Raw genomic sequence first — 23,493 nt, forward strand, 5'->3', positions numbered from 1 at the left:
CACTGACTCCCTTCGATTGGGTTTTTGTGCGCCCGAAGTATCCCACACCACCACCGTTACATATGAAGATCTTATTCCATTTTTTCAGATACTGGGGATGCTGGCACATTTGGACCACCCGAAATGCTTTTCTCTTTGATTCGGCTTCTAATGTACCGCGACATATTGCAAGGCTTAAAGGGCTCTTGCATTGGCAGCTAGATCTCATCAGGCACTCTGACTTGCTCCCTCGGGAGGATTTGTATTCCTGGCATTTGGCAATTGCCTCTGGGTCCTTGCCATGATTGGTGTAACTTTTTAGTACCCTAGTCCGGGGATTTCCCACACGTTGGCCTATGGCCCTCGTGCCTCTTGTACTCGTGTAATCATGTAATCTTGTACCTTCTTCGTAATTAATACAATTACCTTTTACGAAAAAAAAAGAGAGAGAGAGAAAGAAAGAGAACTAGATAGAGAACCCTCAAGATATAACCAATATACACAATATGGACACCAATAGCATGGGCTTATTACATTGTAGAGCATACATAAGCTATAGTAAGGTAATGAACTACATAAGCTCATGAGAGAGAATGCAAAAGGCTCAATAGGGCTGAAGAAGACCTCTTGGCTCTCTTTTGCAAATTACAAAGAAGGTGGCCTCTTTATATAGACCTTGAGGGTGTTTAGGGAGGAGATTAAGATAGAATAGGAATTAACACCACCAAAGCTGCATTAAGGCAATTCCACCAATGTGGAAGCTCCATCTAGATGTTTTGTTGACTAATTTTGTACTTAATCAAGCTCCATCATAGGTGAGTTGTCTCCATTCTCCCCCCCATAGCTTAAGTCCAAGAGCTCTCCTATAAAAAAATATAGAGAATCTTCATAAAATAAGATCATATCTAGCAATAATGGAGAGAGAGTAGTTAGAAATTCATACATTACTACTACAATTAAGGATGATTTGAGGGTGATTTAGGAGGGAAATTCTAATGGTTTATTGGCTTGAGAGAGAGGAGAAGAGAGGGGAAAGGGTTGGGAGTCTAATGAATGATGTTTTATAGAAGTGTCAAGTGTGGGGAAGAAAGTGTGGGTGTGTATAAAATTGGGAGATGGTCTACACCGCAGTTGGGAAAAGTTGACGTCCACCATTTTGGTCATATCTCCCGATTCGTAGCTACAAAAAATTATTAAAAAATACCAACCGAAACTTCAGCTCACGTGCTACAACTTTCATGTTGAAAAGTTTTTTTGGATCGGAGTGGAAGTATTTTTTAAAAATCTTAAAAAATCATGTATTTGATTTTTCTTTCACTAATGCTTCCAAGAAAAGTCTCATTTGTTTGAATTAACATAAGACTCCAAAGCCATGACATTATGAGCCTCGCATGTCCTTTAGATGACTCCAAATCCATTTCACATTTTTCATTCACCTTCCTCCATTTATCTTTACTCTTCACCTCTCCCTTGGTAAACCGGTCCATTGGGAAATCCAAGAAATCACTGAATGGAAATATTTCATGGATCGGTTTACTAAGGGGGGCGTGAAGAGTAAATATCAATGAAGGAAGGTGAAGGAAAAATGTGTAATGTGAAAAGAAAAGATATGAAATGGATTTGAAACCATCCAAAGGGCATATGAGGCTCATAATATCATGGCTTTGGAGCCTTATGATAATTCCAACAAATGAGACCCTTCTTGGAAGCATTAGTGGAAGAAAAATCAGACACATGATTTTGTAAGATTTTTTAAAAATACTTCCACTCTAATCCAAAAAAACTTTTCAACATGAAAGTTGTAGCGCGTAAGCTAAAGCTTCGGCTAGTATTTTTTTATAATTTTTGGAGCTACAAGTCGGAAGATATGGCCAAAATGGTGGAAGCCAACTTCTTCCAACTGCGGTGGAGATCACCTCCCAATTTTATACATACCCACACTTTCTTCTTCACACTTAATACTTTCATAAAACATCATTAATTGGATTCCCAACATTTTTTCCTCTCTTCTTTTCTCTCTTAAGCTAATAAACCATTAGAATTCCCCTCCTAAATCACCCTCAAATCATCCTTAGTTGTAGTAGTAATGTATGAATTCTGACTGCTCTCTCTCCATTATTGCTAGATATGATCTTATTTTATGAAGATTCTCTATATTTTTTTTATAGGAGAGCTCTTGGACTCAAGCTATGGGGGGGGAAATGGAGACAACTCACTTATGATGAAACTTGATTAAGTACAAAATTAGTCAACAAAACATCTAGATGGAACTTCCACATTGGCGGAACCGCTTAAATGCAGGTTTGGTGGTGTTACTTCCTATTCTATCTTAACCTCCTCACTAAATACCCTCACGACCTATATAAAGAGGCCTTCTTCTTTGTAATTTGCAAGAGAAAGCCAAGAGGCCTTCTTCAGCCCTATTGAGCCTTCCCCATTCTCTCTCATGAGCTTATGTAGTTCATTCCCTTACTATAGCTTATGCATACTCTACAGTGTAATAAGCCCATGCTATTGGTGTCCATATTGTATATATTGGTTATGTCTTGAGGGTTCTCCATCTCTTGTGCTCTCTTAAGTTTTATTGATTCATCTATTTTTTGTAGTTCTCTCTCTCTCTCTCTCTCTCTCTCTCTCTCTCTCTCTCTCTCTCTCAGTTTTCCTCTCTTCTCCCTCACAAGCTCCTCTCACTCTTGCATAGTGTCCTAGTCCGCTCTTCCATGACCAGCTGATGCCCTTATCTCATTCACTTTGTGGCAGAAGGAAATTAAGCATAGTATAGAGGCTTCCATACCGAATTTCCTTCGTCATAAATTGGTGCTCGCGCTGAGGACATTCTCGTCCACAATTCTCTACCTCCTTATGCTGGATGATACAACACATAGTGGTACATCCTCTATAACAAGTGCTCCAAGTGGCTCTTCTCCAACGCCTTCACCAACTCTTTTTGAAGCTGGTCAAAGTCCACGACTCCCACAATGGTCTCCCAAGGAAACCCTAGAAAGGAAGTATGCCTATCGGATGACAGCACGTATGCGGGTGAAAGGTGTTTATCTTAGAAATTCCATTCTCTCACAACAGAAAAAATCATGTTGCCATCAATTGCTAGGTTCTCATAATTGTGGTGAGTGTTTTGCAAACAAAGTGAAGGCCCTTCCGGGAGGTCTTTTTCTCCAAATTATCAAATCTCTCTCTCTCTGGCATAATCCACATCAAAGGAGGACAACTATGCATGAACGGTGTGGAGTTTTGAGAGGTGCAAAGTATGGAGACTACCTTCAACTGTTGCTAACTCGAAGGTTGGGTGTGGTTGAAAATATAGCCATCACACCTTATTAAATATATGTCGCCTAGGATGGACACACTAAGGCAACAACAATCATTGGTGAGCAAATTCTCTATATAGCAAAGTTGGTGGATTCCAGAAAGAAAGACTCTGGGAAAAACCCTTTGTAATTCAAGAAAGTGCATTTTCTCTACTCCCTTAAGTAGTCTCCACTTATGAATAATAATAATGGCCCGAATTTCTACACCTTCCACTCTATACAAAACATCCAAGTTAATGTATGCATCAGTAGGAAGATTTTCTTCCAGCAGCGTCTTGTCATGTACTTTGGGACTGAAAGATTAAGGGAGATTCTTATATCACTAGAACCTATAATCTTCCCAATGCCAGACTACAATGACTCCTTCAATGTACATGTCTTTATTTTATTATAATAGTTTCTCATGAATCACCACGAGTTATATCGACCAATCCAACCTCCTGCTATGCAAACTGTGCATATTGTAGCCAGCACAAAGCTTAGATTCCAAGGCATTATTAAAAGCATACAGGGACCTAGACGTCATCCTCAAATCAATGCATCTGTGAACCCATTCATCCTTCCCCTCATAAAATACAACTTAAGTCTAAACGTGTTCATCTTTGTACTCTATTAAGGCAACATGGCATTTTCAAGCTTCTTTGGGCGCAACGAGAAAAATACAGTGGATTTTTTGGATAATCTTAAGATGGCCTTCCTTGTCTCTGGAAGGGATGATCAAGTATTAAAGTTGAGGGCTTTTCCTTTTATGCTCAAGGAAGAAGCTAGAGCGTGGTTCTAAACTCTAAATCCGGCCCAAAGAGTTGAATGGGAGCGATTGAAGGCAGCTTTCTTGCAGAGATTTCAACAAACTAACTCAGCTGAAGAGTTATGGCAACGGCTTTTAGCCTTCCATCAAAGTGATCCTTATGGTTACGCAACTTATAAGGAAGGGTTTTTGAAGCTTTTCGGACAGTGGTCAGACTCACTGAATCCTAGTGAGAGAGCTTTAAACTGTCTTCAAAAGGATCGATTTATTTGAGGTTTGTATCCCTTGTTCAGGGAGAAGGTAAAGATGAAATTTTCAAATACTTTTGAATATGCTTTGAAAATCACTAGGAAAAAGAATCGAAAGATTTTCTATCAAGCCCAAGCTAGCCAAGCAGTTTAGGAAAACAACATCATAACTATGGAGGCCTCTCAAGTTCCCCCAAATGTATCTAATACACCAGGTCTTGTTAGAGGTCAAGAAGACAAGATCCAACAAATAAACAATCTTACTAATCAACTAGAGGGTTTGAGAGTGAATCTTGTGCAAGGTGCAAGAAGACCTATCGAGGGGAATGGTGGGAATCGACCACAAATGCGACGACAAGCAAGGGAGATGTTGTATTACAATTGTGGAGAAAATAGACATGGCATGTACAATTGTTCTCACCCTAGAAGAAATGATCACCCTGCCAGAGGTCCTCAACAACAAGTAAGCGCTCCTCGTGCTAGGACTCAAAAGCAAGAGCAGTCATGACCTGCAATTTTACAATCACCTTATATTCAAGCTGAAACCCTTGCTGTTCAATCAAATATTAATGTCATAAAAATAGAGAGGGTGGTCAAGGATAGAAGGCTCCAACAAGAAATAGCGAGAGGTAAGATAAAGTAGATGTAGTAGAGACCATGCCTATCAAGCGGATACATGTCCAAACTGAGGCAAGCAAGGAAGCAATCAATGAGGCAAGTACATCACGGGTGCCTAGAGATGAAGGGAAGAAGAAAAAGACTCGAACTAGGTCTAAAATTGATATCTCCGACTTCCCTTTGGGTTCTCGGACACAACCTTAGATCTAATAGCAGATGTGAGCTCTCAAGGGACAAAAATTACTTGGCCACAACTACTTCATGCCTCTGCAAAGCTACGACGACAATGATAAAAAATGGTAAGCACAAGGGCAAGGCAAGGTAAAATGGTTAGTGCAATCAAGGCGTATCCCCTCAAAGATATAGTGCCTTTAGTGGAGGCTCAAATCAAAGGTCAACGGATTCGAAAAACATACATCAATAATGGAGCAGAGGTTTGTGTCATGACAGAAAAGCTTATGCATCAATAAGGCTTAGAAGTAATGGAATCCTCTACCTTTAGGAAAAAGATGGCCAACAATGATGCGGTCACATGTGTGGGTGTAGTGAAAGCTTTGAGAGTTTCTATTTTTGGAATCACTGCAGCAATGGATATTTATGTGATGCTAGTAAAGGGAGAAGAATATCCCCTTATCCTAGGGAGACCTTGGCTTATGGGCATCGAAGCTAGGCAAGATTGGGCAACACAGGATCTGGAGTTGAGGCCACGTAAGGTGGGTGGCCACGATCAAAAGGTGGTTTACAACTTGAAGAGTGGGCATCAAGAGAACCTTCAACTAGAAACGTATGCCAATGAGTGGAGCTCAACTGAATGTTCCTCATCGGTAGAAGAGGAAGAGAGTTCAAGTGGAGAGAATGATAGCACTCTCGAAGTTATGGGTGTCACCTTAAAGGAACCTACCTCATCAGAAGACAGCCCAAGAATCCAAGGAGAAGATGTATGGGATGCTAGCCTAGAGAAGATGATATCCAAGGATATAAAGGATGAAGAAAGGGAGGGTTATGTGAATGTTCTCAAGAAGCATGCATCATTGTTTATTTCTGATTATACTCACATTACAGGTGTCACTACAGTGAAGCATCACATCCAACTCAAAGAAGAAAGCAAACCTGCAATACAAAGATTGAGAAGACTGGGAGTTGTGCAACAGGATGTACTGTTTACGGAGATGAAGAGACTCTTGAATGCAGGATTCATATACCCAGTGGAAGATTCAGAATGGGTCTCCCCAGCAGTAGTGAGGCCAAAGAAAAATGGTAAGTGGCGAGTATGCATAGATTACAAGCCACTAAATGCTGCAACAAAGAGGGACCACTTCCCTCTCCCATTTCAAGATGAAATCTTGAATGAAGTAGCGGGATATGAGCGGTATACAGTGTGTGATGGCTACTCTGGCTATTTTCAGATTCGCATTGCAGAGGAGGATTAAAAGAAGACCACTTTCATCACACCATGTGCTGTTTTGTCTTTCGGGTCATGCCCTTTGGTCTCACAAATGCCTCAGCAACCTTTCAACGATTCATGAATATGGTCTTCCAACCTTACTCTGGTAAGTCCATAAGGGTTTTCATAGATGACTTTTGTATTTACAGCTCAAGGAACATACATCTACAGAAGGTTGATGAAGGATTTACTCGCTTAGCTAGGTTGAATGAACAACTAAATAAGGATAAATGTCACATTGGAGAAAGCAAGGTTACACTACTAGGGCATGTAGTGTCAATTGAAGGAATTGAGGTAGATCCAAAAAAAGGTAGAAACATTGCTAGCTCTACCTTTTCCAACCTCCATCAAACAATAAGTCTCCTTCTTACAAAAGCTAAGATATTTGGGTAGATTTATACACTTACTCTCTCAGGCCATATATCCCCTGCAGAAACTGACACGCCAAGAAACACTCGTATGGAGTAAACAAAGTGAATGACATTTTAAGGAGATAAAGAAAATGTTGAAGTCACTTCCTATAATCCTCCAGCCTTGTTGGGAAGAAACATTCTTTGTAAACCCTAGCGTGGAAGAAGAGGCCATTGGTGCTGCTCTCCTACAAAAAGATCCAAAAACATCTTTCATGAGGCCTGTGTTTTTTGCCAGTCGCCTCATGAAAGCCTCAGAGAAGGCTTACACCTCCATGGAACAACTAGTGTTGGCCCTCATGTTTGCAGTAACCAAATTTCGGCCATATTTACTTCCAAAGAGGTTTGTGATTATCACTGTGGAGAATATGTTTTCCTATGCACTACAACATATGGAAATCTCTGACAAAATAGCAAAGTGGGTGGTCCGACTTCAAGAGTTTGATTATACAGTGCAGGTTGAAAAAACAACTCGAGCATGCCTAGTTGATATATTCACAAACATGTGCTATGAGAAAAATCTCAGAGTAAAAAGAAAGGACCTTCCACCACCCCCATGCATAAAGACTCTTGTAGATGCTTATAGCCTCTACTTTGATGGTGCATACAAGAGAACTAAGGATAAGGCAGCCGCAGGCATTGTTGTTTTCTCTCCTTAGGTATAGTGGAGCTCTATGAGCTTACAGAACCTCCTTCAAAACCATGTTAGGGTTCACACCTTTTCATCTAGTTTATGGACAAGAGGCTCTTTTGCCTATTGAGGTGAAATTAGCTAGCCTTCGAGTATTAGGTGGCACAGTAGGCTCTCAAAAGAAGAAGTTGTATCAAAGATTACTGGACCTAGAGAGGCTACAATTGGATCGTGAAGAAGCCATCAACCACTACTCCCAGGAAGCTGAGAAGCGTAGAGAAAAGTTCAACAAGAAGCTAACAGATAAAAACATCAAGGAGGGATCTTTAGTGCTTCGATATGACAATCGCTTTGATAAAAGAAAGGATGGCAAGTTTCTCTACTGGTGGGAGGGACTATTTTGAGTCACAAAAAAATTCAACAATGGCTCCTACAAACTTCAAGACATTGAGGGAAAAGTGCACAAGACCAGGGTAAATAAATGGCGCTTAAAACCCTATCACATCAGGGTGGGGTCAGCTCAAGATACTAAAGAGTGTCTAGAGGCATAAATACCTCTAGCCAGGTTAGGGGGGCTATATGATCCGAGAAAATCACCAAAAAATATTTGTCTAATACTTTGTTGATTTTTTATACATTTGGAGGTTTGAAATAAAGAAGAGGGTGGAAACAACCTCTTGAAAAATACAAGAAATCACTGGATGGAAATATTTCATGGACCGATTTACCAAAGGGAGGTGAAGAGTAAAGCTGAGCCTGTCACCCCAACGACTCATCCTGATTGCGAGCAGTCCGTCTCTCCCGGTAGACCTGTCGTCTGGGTTATCCGTTCGCTTGCAACTATAGTCATTGCTTGCTCTTGTCACACTTGACCTCAGCAGCCCGTTTGAAAAGACTGCACTGTGTGCAGGGACTGCCGGCTTGGACCATCAGCTCTGATACCAGTTGTTGTGAGTGGCTATGGGGAAGAGTGAAGATCTTCAGCAGCAGAAGAGTGCAGGTTGAGAGTGACTGAGAGAGAGTATGATCTGATTTTGGTGTACCAACAATGCGATGGTACACAAAGAATAAAATGTATTTATACTTAGGGCACGTAAGGGTGCATTCACATGTACAACATAATAATACACGTGTACGATACATGGAGGTGAATAAAGGGCCTTTACATCCCAACAACATATTCTCTTCCAGCCAACATTAGAAGGCTTTGAGTTCCACCAGCTTCATACCCTAGCCACTACTAGGAAGCCCATGAATGATGAGCATCTTTGGCACTTCCACTTTGAACACCTTGGGAATAACTCCCTTTATGAGTTGTGCCACCACATGATTGAGGGCCTTCTTTGCTTGAAATTATCCAAGGACGTCCATAAAGCTTGTTAGCTTGAAAAATAGCACCTCAGACCATTTCCTCAGTAGTCCACTCATCAAGCTGAGGGGCCTCTTAGGTTTATTTATATTGACCTTTGTGGACCAGCATCGACCACTGTCATTAATGGTGCTTTGTACTTCTTTCTTATTATGGATGACTTTTTAAGATATATTTGGATCTACCTTCTAACTGAAAGGTAGATCCCGAGTAGAAACACACAAGCAGAAGCAAGAACAAAGTAAGAGATATGGCAAATGGTGTTGAGAAACCCTTCACCCTTCACCCGCAGTTTGCATTTCTGTGTTTTGCATTTAGGGTTTGCAGCCCCAAAAAGGAGCGCCATCCTAGATTAATTGTGCCTATTTATAGGCCACTCTCTCATTCATTCCTTACAGCTGATTCATTCAGTCCGTCACCTCTTCTCTCTAGCCTCTCCACTACCCGGTTCATGGTTCGTGGCTGTCTTCATCATCTTCCTTATGCTACGGTACCCTTGTTCCCTTGTATCACATTCACTTCATAATTCAGATCTTCATCATTCCATTCATCAGAGTTTCTTCTCTCTTCTCTCCTCTTCTCCATGTTTACCGAGTTCACTCCATGTTCCTAGCAAATCTATAAGATTCTCATCAGTCGAGATCTGACACAGGCTCAACAAACTTGTCCTCTACCACCTCCCTAATAAAGTGATAGCACACCTCAATATGCTTTGTCCTTGCGTGGAAGACCAAATTATTGGCCAACTAAATAGCACTCATAGAATCCAAATGCAATGTAGGAGTAATAGTAATACCAATGTCTATCACCAAATGGCCTAACCATAGGGCCTTCTTGCAAGCCTCAATGGTTATAACATACTCTGTCTCAGTAGTGGATAAGGCCGTGCATTTCTACACCATGGATATCCAAGAAACATCACCTCTAGCAAAAGTGAAGAGATATCCAAAAGGCAAACTATATAATCGGAGTCAGTGTAATCCACCATTGTAATATCTTGACCACCATAGCAAATACTCATATATGCACTGCCTTTCAGATACCTCATGATATTCTTTATAGTATTCCAATGTCGCTAGCTAGGTGTATCCATATAGCATACCACAAATCCCACTACAAATGCTATGTTTGGATGAGTGGCTATCATGGCATATATCAAACTATCCACTGCCAATGCATAAGGGATCTTGGCCATCTCAGCCTTCAGCTCATCTAACTGGGAATAGTCTTCCTGGCTAATCTTCACATGGAAAGATAAAGGATAACCAATAGGCGTAGCATTATGCGTATGGAAGCGCTCAAGGACCTTTTGTATGTAGTCCTTTTGTGACAAGCAAAGAAGCCCCTTAGAGCGATCACGCATGATGCACATGCCAAGAATATATGAGGCCTATTCCATGTCCTTTATCTCAAAGCTCTTTTTGAGCTGATTTTTCAAGGCATCCAGCTCATCATGAGCTCTCCTAGCAATCAACATATCATCCACATAAAGTACCAAGATAGTAAAATAACCATCACGAGCCTTCTTCGTGTAGAGGCATGAATCTATATCAATACGTGTATATCCCTGTGAATACATGAAAGAATCAAACTTGTGGTACCCTTCCCTAGATGCTTACTTAAGGCAATAAAGGCTCTTCTCAACTTGCACACTAGGTGTTCCCTACCTTTTTCCTCAAAGCCCTTAGACTATTGCATATAAATCTCATCATGCAAGTCCCTATGTTTACATCCATTTGATAAAGATCCAGATCTAATTACACAACCAAAGCCAATACTAAGTATAAGGTAGTCATCTCAACCATAGGAGAGAATACCTCATCAAAGTCAATACCATGCTCCTACTTAAAACCCTCAGCAACCAATCTAGCCTTATATGTTGGCTTGGAGTATCAAAGGATACACTTCAACTTGTATAGCCACTTGCACGGCAAAGCATGCTTTCCACTAGGCAAAGGAACCAAATCCCACATATGATTTTTCTGCAAGGAGACGTATTTTGATTGCATAGCTCTCTCCCAAGAGTGACTATCACCTTTGCCAATGGTCTCTTCATTATTATAGGAGCACTAAACTGTGCTCGAGAGACTAGACTAGATGCAAGATTTGTTACAGAAATTCTAATTACAAAGTAATCCCATGTAGGGGCACAAGGTACAATGATAGCTTAAGAAGATACAGAAAATCCCACAACTTGGCACCGTAGGTATAAACAACAGGACTCAATAGGATATGAAGGATTCCAAAACCAGGGACCGTAGGTATGGATACAAGATGTTAGAATTACAAGATCTCCCTCAACAGAAATGAATAAAATACAAGACAGTACTCCCGTACTACGAGATTACAAGGTGACAAGACAATAGGAGTATAATGGAGGACAAGACAAGACTAGATACCATGACTGGACAAGAACTAGAACTGGAACTCGAAGTTACTTACTTGGAGGTCTGGACTCCTTGAGCTCACAAGATTGGCATTGGCAAGACTGAGGAGCTCTATGGTGAGCCTCTCCTTTTATAGGTGTTGGAGGGTGGCTAAAAGTCTTCTAGAATGTTCTATGATGACATCATCGACGATGCAAGCAATGACATGATATATCTTGTAGAAGGTTCTATGATGACATGCCAAGGGTGGGTTTGCATGGTTGGCTTGAGGATGTCCTATTAAGGGTGCAATGAAGGATGTGGGACAGGCCTCTCACATACTTGGTATGCGCATTAGACGCGACAGGCATCAGGGACCCCTCTACTTGTCACAGAGGAAGTACATTCATAAAGTCCTTGAGCGCTTCCGCATGCAGAACGTAAAGCCTATTGGCTGTCCATTGCCTTCTTATGTAAAGGTCTCACAGGCCGATTGTCCGTTGTCTGCTGACAGATGAGCAGAGGGCCAAGATGGCCAAGATTCCCTATGCATCCGCGATGAACAGTCTTATGTATGCCATAATAGCCACTCATCCAAATATTGCCTTTGCAGTTGATGTTGTGGCACGCTATATGGCTACACCTGGTAAGAAGCATTGGGATGCTGTGAAGGGTATCATGAGGTACCTAAAGGGTACTGCAGATATGTGCATATGCTACGGCAGCCAGGATACAAGAGTCATGGGGTACATTGACTCTGATTATGCAGGACATGCAGATAGTAGGAAATCCACTTTTGACTATGTGTTCACCTTTACTGGAGGAGCTGTCTCTTGGATGTCTAGGGTGCAGAAGTATACGGCTCTTTCCCCACCACTGAGGCTGAGTATGTTGCAGCCACTAAGGCTTGCAAGGAGGCCATATGGTTAGGCCATTTGATTTGTGATCTTAGTATCGATGCTATCCTACATTGCATTCGGATTCTATGAGTGCTATTCAGTTAGCCAAGAATCTGGTCTTCCATGCGAAGATGAAATACATGGAGGTGAGGTATCACTTCATACGTGGGATCGTTGAGGACAAGTCTGTTGACCTCGTCAAGATCTCGACTAACCAAAATCCTGCAGATCTGCTCACTTAAAGCCTCTCTATGGAGCGCTTTGTCCTTCCTCAGGAGATTGATGGGAGTGGGGTGAGATGACGTCTTTCCTCATCTTGTTGTAAATGTGTACATGTTGTATTGTCTTTTCTTTTTCTTTTTCACTCCTCACTAAGGCAAATTCGCCTTTAAGTGGGAGGTTTTTGGGGGTAAAGATGCCTCTGTATTACTACATTGACAATACCCACACCTGCACGCTGTAGGCGGCGAGCGCCCATCACCGTCACTTTATTCTTTGTTCTTTTAGTGACAGATGGATAAAAGGAAGGCAAGTCACACATTGTGACTGTTGGAGTTTCCACATTGTGAGTCTCTCTCTCTCTTGCTCTTGCTCTCCCGCCATAGCTCTCCCATGCAAGCTTCGATCCTTCTCACCTTTCAAGGATATCTTGGCCATTTCAGCCTTTCCATGATCTGATGTAGGGCTATCATCTGCACTAAGTTTCACATAAGGAGGCAACGGTACGCTAATGGCTTTCCCCCCTCCATATTAAAACATTGCAGAACTTTCGTGACGTACTCTTGCTATGACAAATAAAGAAGACCCTTTGATCTATCTCTGAGTATACGCATGCCAAGAATGTAATTGGCCTCACCAGGATCTTTCATATCAAAGCTATTGTGTAAACACTCCTTCAAGGAGTCCAAGACATGAATATCCTTGCCCTGCAATCAGCATGTCATCCACATACAAAACCAAGAGAATAAGGCTGCCATTTGCTACCTTCTTGGTGTATAAGTAGTGATCAACTTGAGAACGATGAAATCCTTGAGATTGCATGAATGTATCAAATTTATGATACCATTCTCATGGTGCCTGCTTCAGCCCATACAAACTCTTGTTGAGTTTACATACCATGTGTTATTTTCCCTTTGCAGCAAAACCTTCAAGCTTCTACATATAAATCTCCTCATGCAGATCACCATATAAGAATGCAGTTTTTACATCCATCTGTATGAGTTCCATGTCTTCAGATGCAACCAAGCCCAAGATGGTTTGCAAAGTATTCATTTTGACTACAGGAGAAAAGATTTCATCAAAATCAATTCCATGTTCTTGCTTGTACCCTTTAGCAACCAAGCGTGCCTTGTACTTTGGCAAAGAACCAAAAGTGACTTTCATTTTGTAAACCCATTTGCAGGGTAACATCATTTTATTTATGGTAAACATGCTCAATCGTCACACAAAAAATCTCTTTCTCTAAAGTCTTCACCCTTAGAGTGGGTACATTCAGATGTATGTCAAATGCCAAGATTATCTTTAGGGGGGAAGAAGTATTTCATTACCTTTGTTGATGATGCCACACGCAAAGTATGGGTTTATTCAATCCGTCGCAAAGATGAGGCCTTGGATAAATTTGAAAAATTCTTGGTACTTGCTGAAAATCAGACCAGCAAGACATTAAAATACCTTTGCTCTGACAATGGTGGGGAACGTGTCCAAAGCCTTTCAAGACTTTTGTGACAGCAAAGGGATTAAAAGGGAGCTCACTGCCCCTCATAATCCGCACTGTTCAAAATCAAAATACCTCAAAGACGGTAAATAACCCAAACGAGAGAGCACTTTCATTCCAAATTGACTCATGTGTCCCAACCGGCAATGCCACAAAGAAACACCTCACTGCTCAGTTATGGGGACTACATGGTCATGCATCCTAGATACATGCAAAGTATACAAGGTATTACTTTTGGACCCCTTGGCAACAATGCGAGAGCCCTTACAGATTTTCTATTTGCTATCCCCAAAGGTGGTGTAATAGCCTTTATCATCTAGTTGCCTTGTGCTTATCAAGCTCTTCTTGAGCTGAGCTACATGTCTCACATTATGTAAATCAAACATGGAGCCATGTTGAAATTCCAGTTTCACACTACCAATGTCTACAATTTTACATGCATAGTTATCTCCCCTGTGACATGAAAGGAACATCCCCAAAACTTGCTTAATTAATGAAGAAACCTAGTTCATTTAAAAGAAACACGATCCTAGAGAGTTTCTGTGTCCCATAAGCACAAACCCACTTGGGAGGGCCTAAACTTTCTATAAATACGTATGTAGACCTCCATTCAGTCCACAATCTTGTTTTTGCAGATTTCAAGTGTTTCACTTTACTGCCCATACCCTGTTCGTGAAGGACATCTCAACCGAAGCTGTCAATTGCATCAGTTGGCGCTTGATTTCTAGCCCTCTTCGCACAGTTTGGAGCTGATTTCAGCCAAGCGACTGCTGTTCCTGCGCAAACCTGCTACTGTACAGTCTACCATGTCATCACAGCCCTGCGTTTGCTTCCTGTTGGCTGTCGCCCAGCTGCTGCAAGTGTCAACTGGCAATTTTCTCTCTCTTGTAGGCTGTCTTGCTACGTTTTTAGTCTTTCTCTCTCCTGCAACCTACGCTTTTAGTATTTCTCTCTCTTGTAGGCTGTCCTGCCTGCGTTTTTAGTCTTTCTCTCTCCTCACCACATACATATCATACTCGACATCTACAATCAATGCATGTACACTCAAAGAAGAAGCAAGAAGTACATCCCCATCACTGTCAGTATCATGAGTGACTACATTAACCTCTTCTATTTTCACATTGCTTTTCTTTGCAGGTTGGCTGTTCTTGTTTTCAACCTTGTTGGCTTCAGTGTTTTTGTTTTTGCCCTTCTCTTTCTTCAATTAAAAACAATTCCGTTTGTGGTGCCCTTTTTTGCCACAATGATGGCACTCCACATTTTTCCACGAGACTTGCTGCGTGCTCTATTTTCAAAGCTGTCCTTGTGCTGAAATCTGCCTCTAATGTGTAATGCTAATATTAGAAGACTTGTTTGCCAAGTTATTCTGCCTATTGAGTTCTTCCATCAGCAAAGAACTCTCCACATCAGAGTATAACAGCTGAGCATTCGAATTACTCAAAGCTGTCCTAAAAGTATCCCAACTTTCAAGAAAAGTACATAGCAAGAAAGTAGCCTTGAACTCTTCATCAATATGGAAATCCAAAGTAATCAACTGATTGAAAATTGAGTTAAACTCATTCAAATGTATAGACATGGCCATACCTTCTTTCATGCAAAAGCCCATTAATTTTTTCAACCAATAAACCTTGTTGGCTGCACTTTTCTGAGCATACAATTCTTCAAGCCTTTGCCACATTGCATATGCTGAATTCAACTTCTCAATGTTAAAGAGCAAGTTGTTTGACACTAAGAGCTCAATGGTAGAGCAAGCAAGCTCGTCCAAATCATCCCACTCGTCTTGTTCCATGTCTGCTGGTTTGATTCCCTTTGTTTTGATGGGCTTTACATGTTTCTTTGCACCAAGACATTGTAGCATTGTTTTTGCCATATTGCAAAATTATGTGCACCCTCAAGCTTTTTAATATGCAACAGATTATTGCTTCACTATTTCCAGCCATAATTTGCAGTCCCAAATTGACTAGCAAGTCACCAAAGATAAGCCCAAATGTGACACAAGTATCCATGGTACACAAAAGTACCAACCAGCAATGAAAAAATCCCAAGATTGCAGAAATTTCAGATCTACAAATAGATTTTCAGAGTTATAAGGATGTCTTTTGCTGCACTTCTCAAGCAATTACTAACACATTTAGAGACCAAGCCACTAGTTACATGTGAAATCCCCAAAATTTCACTGCAATTTCTGCTTTAAAGGCATCCCCAGGCACAAATTTGACAATTTTGATCAAAAGTCCCAAGATTTTAGAGGATATCCGTCTAGATTGCATCAATACATGTACCCAAGTGGATGTACCATAGATCTGTTGCACAGATTGAAGGGATTTTGCAAAAGCCCTAAAATTTTGGATTTAGAGTACACACATTTTAATAAAATTGAAGAAATTCCACTAAAATGTGAGAATCCCCAAAATTTCTCAAGCAGATGTGCACCAAATGTGCAATTTCTGAGTTGGATTGTCTTGTCCCGTGCTGAGATTCCCTAATTGGAGAAAAGCCGCAATTTTCTTGGGCAAAATTTCACTTTGTGCCTTTGCGTGTGAATGCCAGATAGAGAAGGGAGGGAAAAAAACAGATATTTCTGATTTAAAAAAACATTGACTGCCGTCTCATGGTCGCCTGGCCACTGCGGACTAGTCGCCGCGTGCCAGTCTCATGGCAATTAGTCTTGGTCACTGGTCCCGTCCGCCTTGTGCGTCAGCTCCTTGACCCCCCTTCCCTTGATCGACCTGTCGCATGACTTATTGTGTGCCTTGCGACCCTGCAACTCCTGCAACAACACTGACACGCACTGCGATACCTGCAACTCCTACTCGCCTGTCCTGCAGCTTAACGCTCGTCACTGGCTCTAATACCGGTTTGTTGGAGCCTGATGTGTCTAGACTGAGTGAGCTGAGGGTAAGCACATCAGATATCACACAAAGAGTAGAGAGCAGTAGAGAGGAGAGTGAGCTCAACACACTTAATGTTCGGTACAAAGACAAGTGTACCACTTTTTAGGTTTTGATAATATATATAAAGTACAAGAGTGTGAGGGTGTGTTCACACCTGAACACTGTAAAAGGCGCAGTGAGCCTTTATTTCCAACCTTTGGTTGATATACACTAGGCCAGATCTTGCATTTTCATTTTCATTACTTGGCTAGTATTTCAATGCACGAAAATGTTAGATTGAATTGCTTGTTTACATGTGTTAAGATATATTAAGTTGTACTTATTATTTTGGCTTATACTATAATAACGGTTTGATTTTGTAGGGGTATACTGACTCTGATTGGGCAAGAGATCTTGACACCATGGTGATACATTTGTTAGATATGCTCAATGTCCATCCTCGTAAGGTACCACCGATGATCCATGGCACTCTAAGTTGTAAGGTCGCCATTATGAGGAGAAGCCATGTGTGAGCATGGATATTGGTTGGCTCTTGACATATATGTCAGATAAGGTCTATGTGACCGGATGGCAAAAAAGTGACCTTTGTGGATCTAGCCTTTGAGTTAGATAGAGTAGTTATACTAGTAATAACTCGACGCACAATGCATCGAGTTGCAGGGTGTGGGACCCCTCCAAAGCTATTATTAATCTATCTTTCACCCAATCAAAGTTCTTACAACTAGCCTTAAGTTCTTAGCCTATCATTTGTTTGTTCTGGATCGCCATCTAAGCTTCATAGTGGAAGCACACAAGTGAACAAAGCCATCTTTGTATCAATTTGTTTGAATTCAAAAGAAGTTTCTCTTCTTCTCATATTTGGTATGTATTCTCTACTCCTTGTTCAAATTTTGTCCATTGCACCATGTAATTTCTACAACATTTTTTTCCCAAGTATGGCTACCGTTGTTTTGTCCAGCCATAAGTAGGAGGCAATGGCTGCCTTCACTATCATGGCTTAGTATTGAGCTCTCTCTGATGGCACCATAGAGGCTGTCTACTTGAGAAGCTTACTAGTAGAGTTTTATTTTCTATGTGACATTCCAACAATGATTTTCTATGATAACTAGAGTGCCATTGGACTAGCTAGTAAATCCATCATCAATCCAAAAAAGTTGAGTTAGGTACTATTTGCTTAGAATTTAAGCTAGAGCAATCTTACAATACTTGCTACCGCGGATCAGTATGGGTGCTCCTTCCCCTCTTCTACTTCAACATGATGGAGAAAGGGGGTCTCGTACAACTTCTTTCCACTATCTAGTGGTGAGAGGAAGTGGCTTATTTTCTTGGTGCTTATATGATTTTGGTCACCATTGTATTCGTGACCTTTTATACTATGGTATCATTATCCATTTGCATATTGATCATCATGATTGTAAAAGAGCGCTTGAGCAAGTGAACAATTTCACATGAGTACACTGTCCAAGTGATAGTAGCGTAGCATTTTGCTTGACTATTACATTCTACATTGCCCTTTGTATTATCCCATGCATTGGCATTACCATGCATATATGCTTATTTAACACTTTTCATTCAAAGAGTGATTGATTGGATCCACCATATTCACAGCAGCTCACATAGCAGTCTCTATGGTGATATTCGCCCTATGGCTACATCTCACACCTACCCTCCATATTTTCTTCAACACAAACACCCATGGGTGGTTGGGATTGCTTTTTGTTATGTGATGTTGGATCTAACCATCTTGAAAGGACCCACAAAAAAAGGAGAAAAAAAAGCTCAAAGCAATTCCATTGCCTTTATAGGTCCTGGTAGGCCATTGGGCAGCTAATGAACACTCTTTGTTTAATGCCTTGGTCTCTCTAGGTTGGCCTCCCAGGATAAGTTTACCATTGCCTCTGTAATCTTGGTAGGCCATCGGGCAACCAACATGCATCCTTTGTCCAATGCCATAGCTACATTGGGTTGGGATGCCTCAGGGTATTATGGGCTGAGCTTTTGCTTTGCAGTCCCTCTTAGGTACCACTTTTGGGTCCAAGAGGGGGTGTTGAGCTAAAAAACCATTATTAATCAATTAGCTCTTTGAAACATACCCAAAACATGCTAATTACCAAGCTTTCATTAAATTATGAGACTTTCCTAGAGAGTGTATGTGGTAGTATTGGCACTAATAACAATGGGAATTAATGGGAACAAGAATTGTTGTCATCTTGGCTACTTTCTATAGAGAGTGTCTGTGTTCATTGATCAAGTAGTATTGGCACTGATAACAATGGGAATTAATGGGAACAAGAACTGTTGTCCTCTTGGTCGCTTTCTATCGAGTTTGGGTAGGCATCAATCCTATCAAACTCGAACTCAACAAATAATCTAATTTGGCCCTTTTTGGGGTTGTTTCCAATGGACAGATTTTGCCAACCTTTGCAGCTAGCAAACAATAAAATTAGCCTAATCACACTGCCTCTTATGCCCAAACATGAAGCATAAGAGAAGATGAGAGCAAAGCGTTGTCAAAAAGGGGTCTGCAAAGAGTAAGATCATCTAGCTCTAGCTTGGAAGCAGCATGCTCATCAAACCCTCTTGTGCATCTCCTAGTTGACTAATTCAATGATGGAAAGTCAAACTCCCATGGCAATGTCATACATGTCTCATCAACATCACTCTTTGGGGAGGCATGGAAGGATCCTCCATTCCCTCCTACACATACACCAACAAAACTTGTCAACCATTGAGGAGGCCTGCCATGTTTGGATATGATAAATAACTGCCACTCTTAAGCTCTTGCTGATAAGGGGTGTAACAATGCCTGGGAAGAACTTCATCACTCATCCTGAATGAGAACTGAATAGGTATGATAACCTCCTAGCTCACATGACCACAATTCATCCAAGATGAGAACTGAATGGGTACGACCATCTGCTAAGCTTACACCATAATATCCAAATTAATTAGAGATGCCACCTTCAAGGAGTCTTGAATCTTGAAATCGTCAATTTGAATAGATATATCCTCCACTTTTTCATTCACATGTTACTTCTCAAGCCTCAGTTTTAGTCTTCCCTTTGAGCTGAAAGCCTGCTCCACCAGCTATGCCACACTAGTGCACACCGTCTAGCACCATGAATAATGTCTCCTTGGACTGTTTTGAACCAGTACCGACCCATATAATGAGTCAAGCCCACCACCAAGAACATTAAGGGAAGGAGTTGAGAGAATGGAGGTGAAAGAACTTGCAAAATTACCCATGCAAGGCTCACAGATGCAAGGATATTACCTGCCTAAGGGTAAGCTTTTCAGTTATGATAGTAAGGGTAATTCACATACCTATTTTGGCATGCCTCCAGATGATCCAGAATTCTTGCATAAGAAACTAATTCTGCTACTAAATGGTTACTACCTGACTCACCAATGGTTTAAGGACACAGTTACTCATAATGACACCACACCAACAGATGGAAATGCATGAAGAGACAAGATTGACTGGTGCTACTTCACACTATGTGATCCGAAAGAATATGGAAAGTGATATATATGGTCAGGAAAGAGATAGAACAAAGCAAATCAAAATCAGTTAAACATTGTAGGAAGAATATATTCAGTTTGTCTCTTAGAGTGTGCTTTCCTGTTATTCATAATCCTCTCCTAATATTGTAATTTTAAATTCATAGCTTTGATACGAGACAATCTACCCTCAATGACCAATCTCATGCAGCTAGCACTTGCAAACATAAAGATCAATTACTCGTGTCTACTGTGACCCCATTAAATTAAGGAGCCATTGCTGTTTATTGGATATGTTAATACAAATTTAAAAGAGCTCAGATCCTCAGTTGGTCCAAATTTAAGAGGACAACAAACAATCAATACAACCAAGATACTACATTCTTTGGAACTTAAAACTATTGCACAAATGTGCAACAGAGTAGAAACGTACTCCAACAAGGCTCCTTTCTATCCTGCTTTTTAATCAAGTGATTCTTGACTTCATGTCACACAAAGCTGAAGCCTAAATGTAGTGAAATTGTGAAAAGTAATGTTAAATGTGCACCTCTAGAAAACCAATTTTTTGACTTGCATTTTCTTGGGCTGCTCTGACTCCATGAACCTGCAGCGAATTTCATGTCAAGCTTGCCCTAATACATCTACCCCATGAAGATACACATTCTTCTAAATGTATGCCCATACCTGCATCAGAAGCTTGACTCTATCCAAGGGAGCAGTGACGATTTTGGCGGCTGCACCTGCAACTGCACCAGCTACAAAGAGAGCAATATTCTTGGGCACATAGGATAGGAGTGCAAGGGGATGGCTCAAAAGCTGGTCTGCAGAAGGGTGCTCCACACCGAATTCGGGATCGTGAGGCTGACACGTCGGGGCCGGTGTGAATGCGCGGACTGCAGAGGTGTTGCTGCCACCCCTAATTGTCGCTGACTCTGCATTTCTTCTTCCTTTCCTGCTCCCGAAGGGCAAGCGCAAATGCAGCAAGTCGACTCTCAAGCCCTCCGTCCGGGTTCCCTTGGGCGAGATGGTGTGGCCACCACGAGGGGAATGCAGGGCATTGGTCAGGGAGAGGAGCAATCTGGATGCAGAGTCCTCAAAAGGGATCTCGAATTGGTCCTCGAAGTGGTCCTGGTGGATGTGTAATTTGCTTAATCTCACCATGGACAGTAGGTGAGCATGACAGGAGGCAAGCTCCTTCATGAGAGGCACACAGACAGACAGACAGACAGACAGACAAACCCCAATGTCCGCCTTCACAAGGGGCTGTCGCTGTGATTGCCTGGCTGATTCCAACAGGAGATATTTTAGGGGTGGGGCAGTAGGGTCCTTGCCAAGAGGGTAAAAGAAGGCTTGCCTCTTCTCAGCCTCTTCTTTCTTTCTCTATTCTGCATGCATTCGATCGTTTGTTGATGGGCTATTGAGAGGCGCTGACAGAGACGGCCAGGCTCTCGACTCGCCACCCTTCTCACGCCTGCCACCCAAACGGGAAACCAGATAAGGCGTGCATGCTACTTGTGGGCGGTCTCTTATGCTTTACTTGAATAGTGACCTATTTTATGATAGAATATAAAACTCTTCTTTTTTATTTTTCCCGTCAATAGATTTGCAACTAGCCGCGGAGACTCGCCCTGGCGGCCAGGCGTGATTTTTGCGGTGACGGCGGGTGCTGGACGCGTGGCACCTGCCCCCGCATTTCTTTGTTGGGAGGTTGGGGGCTGCCACGTGGCACCTGCCCCCACCTCCCCCTAACTAATAGTAAAGATGTGCCTCAAAGGATGCACAACGTAGGGATCGCGACTCACGCATCCCCCGAACTCAACCCACACTCGATCCACTACGCTATTTTCTGTTGGCTAAAACTCTTTTATTTTTTATGACGACTACACATTAACAACTAGATCTCTATCATGTGTATCTCTATGATATTTTTTATGATTGGCTGTCTTTCAATAATGTTTTCCTTTTCCTACTATGGGGTATTCATTATTTCAATTTCTTAGCTCTGGGATTTCATTTTTCCTTGCTTGGTTTCTTCTGAGTGGTTCAAATTCCTCTAAATTATGGCCTTTATGGCTTCTTTCTGAAGTAGTCTAATATGTGTTTTATATTCTTTTTTAGCCACAATAATATTTTTTCCACAAATAGGAAAAGCAAGTACATATACATGAGAGTACATGACAATTGTATTCCTCGAATATCCCATATACACCACACTCACAAGTTTCACTTTAGCATTGCTAGTTTTTCACGCATTATAATGGGCACATAGCTTGAAAGTATAGTCTAACATATTATACTAGTGTATCTCAACATCAGAACTTTGAATTTTACTTATAAGATCCCAAAATCATATATATTGATATGTACATCAACAATTGATCCCCAAATCACATACATTGATATGTACATCAACAATTGTCATTGAAAGAAAGATTTAGTAAGCTCCATCATATACATCTCCTAGCCATAGATCATTTTAAGAGCCAATGTATACTTATATGTTATAGAATATGTGGCGAAACTTGTATTTTAGAATTTTGAAAATGTGGCAATTTGTTCTCTAAACCAAAGATATCCTATAATTGGTTGGCGAATATTTTTTATGAAAATAATAAAGTAATAAAAGGTTTAAAGTGTTATTTTTGAACTCAAGATGGTAAAGTTTTCTTAATAATAACGTAGAAAAAATATTGAATAAAAGATAATTCAACCAATGACCGTGTTATTGCAAAGAAAATAGTACAACTAAAGTAAGGTAAATCAAATCAATACACATTGATTTATAAAGCTCAACTTTCCTATGAGCAAATACTTATAAATAATGTATTGATGAGCCACAGTGCAACATTCACTTGGATTGTCTATACAAAAGCTTCACCATTCAAGTTGATTACACAAAGAGCAACTTGATTATCTTAGGCTTGCCATCCATCTGTAAATTTGGGAACTTTATCATTTTCATGTAGTTTTGTTGATGATGATGACGGTACTGATGTCGACCTTGTGTTGATATCCAATTGATTTCACCGAGTATTGATTGATATCCCATATGCCAAAGCTCGATCGTAGGGAAAGTTCTCTACTGAGAGTACTAATGGGAAACATATAATCTCATGCAAGTATCCAAGTTTATACTTAACTTGTTGCACACCTTGTCTTTTAAAAAAGCCATAACACTAAACATTATTTCATCCTCCACGTATCCTAAAATCATTGTTTGAGCCAAGTCAACAGGTCGAAAATATTCAAGCATACGATCTTGGAGAACTTAACTCATGCTCAACCTATTCCATAATAGAATAATTGCACCTGATTTTATAGGCCCTACAAGTTATGTAAATTGATG

At 41.0% G+C, this 23,493-nt stretch overlaps 1 protein-coding gene across 1 annotated transcript in view; it reads right to left on the minus strand.

The window, feature by feature from the left end:
• The window catches only part of LOC148013747 (putative envelope ADP,ATP carrier protein, chloroplastic), a 54,971-nt gene extending 33,447 nt beyond the window's left edge, over positions 1-21,524 (minus strand). The window contains exons 1-2 of the mRNA XM_087668361.1: positions 20,832-21,524; positions 20,695-20,751 (exon numbers count right to left, since the gene is read on the minus strand). Coding sequence (XP_087524487.1) covers positions 20,695-20,751; positions 20,832-21,347 — 573 coding nt within the window. The 5' untranslated portion in view covers positions 21,348-21,524. The remainder of the gene's footprint in view (positions 1-20,694; positions 20,752-20,831) is intronic.
• Positions 21,525-23,493: the final 1,969 nt, after the last annotated feature.

Source organism: Lygodium microphyllum, chromosome 26 (assembly GCF_053477565.2).
Source record: "Lygodium microphyllum isolate KBCC chromosome 26, Lygodium_microphyllum_v1.1.10, whole genome shotgun sequence".
Lineage (NCBI taxonomy): Eukaryota > Viridiplantae > Streptophyta > Polypodiopsida > Schizaeales > Lygodiaceae > Lygodium > Lygodium microphyllum.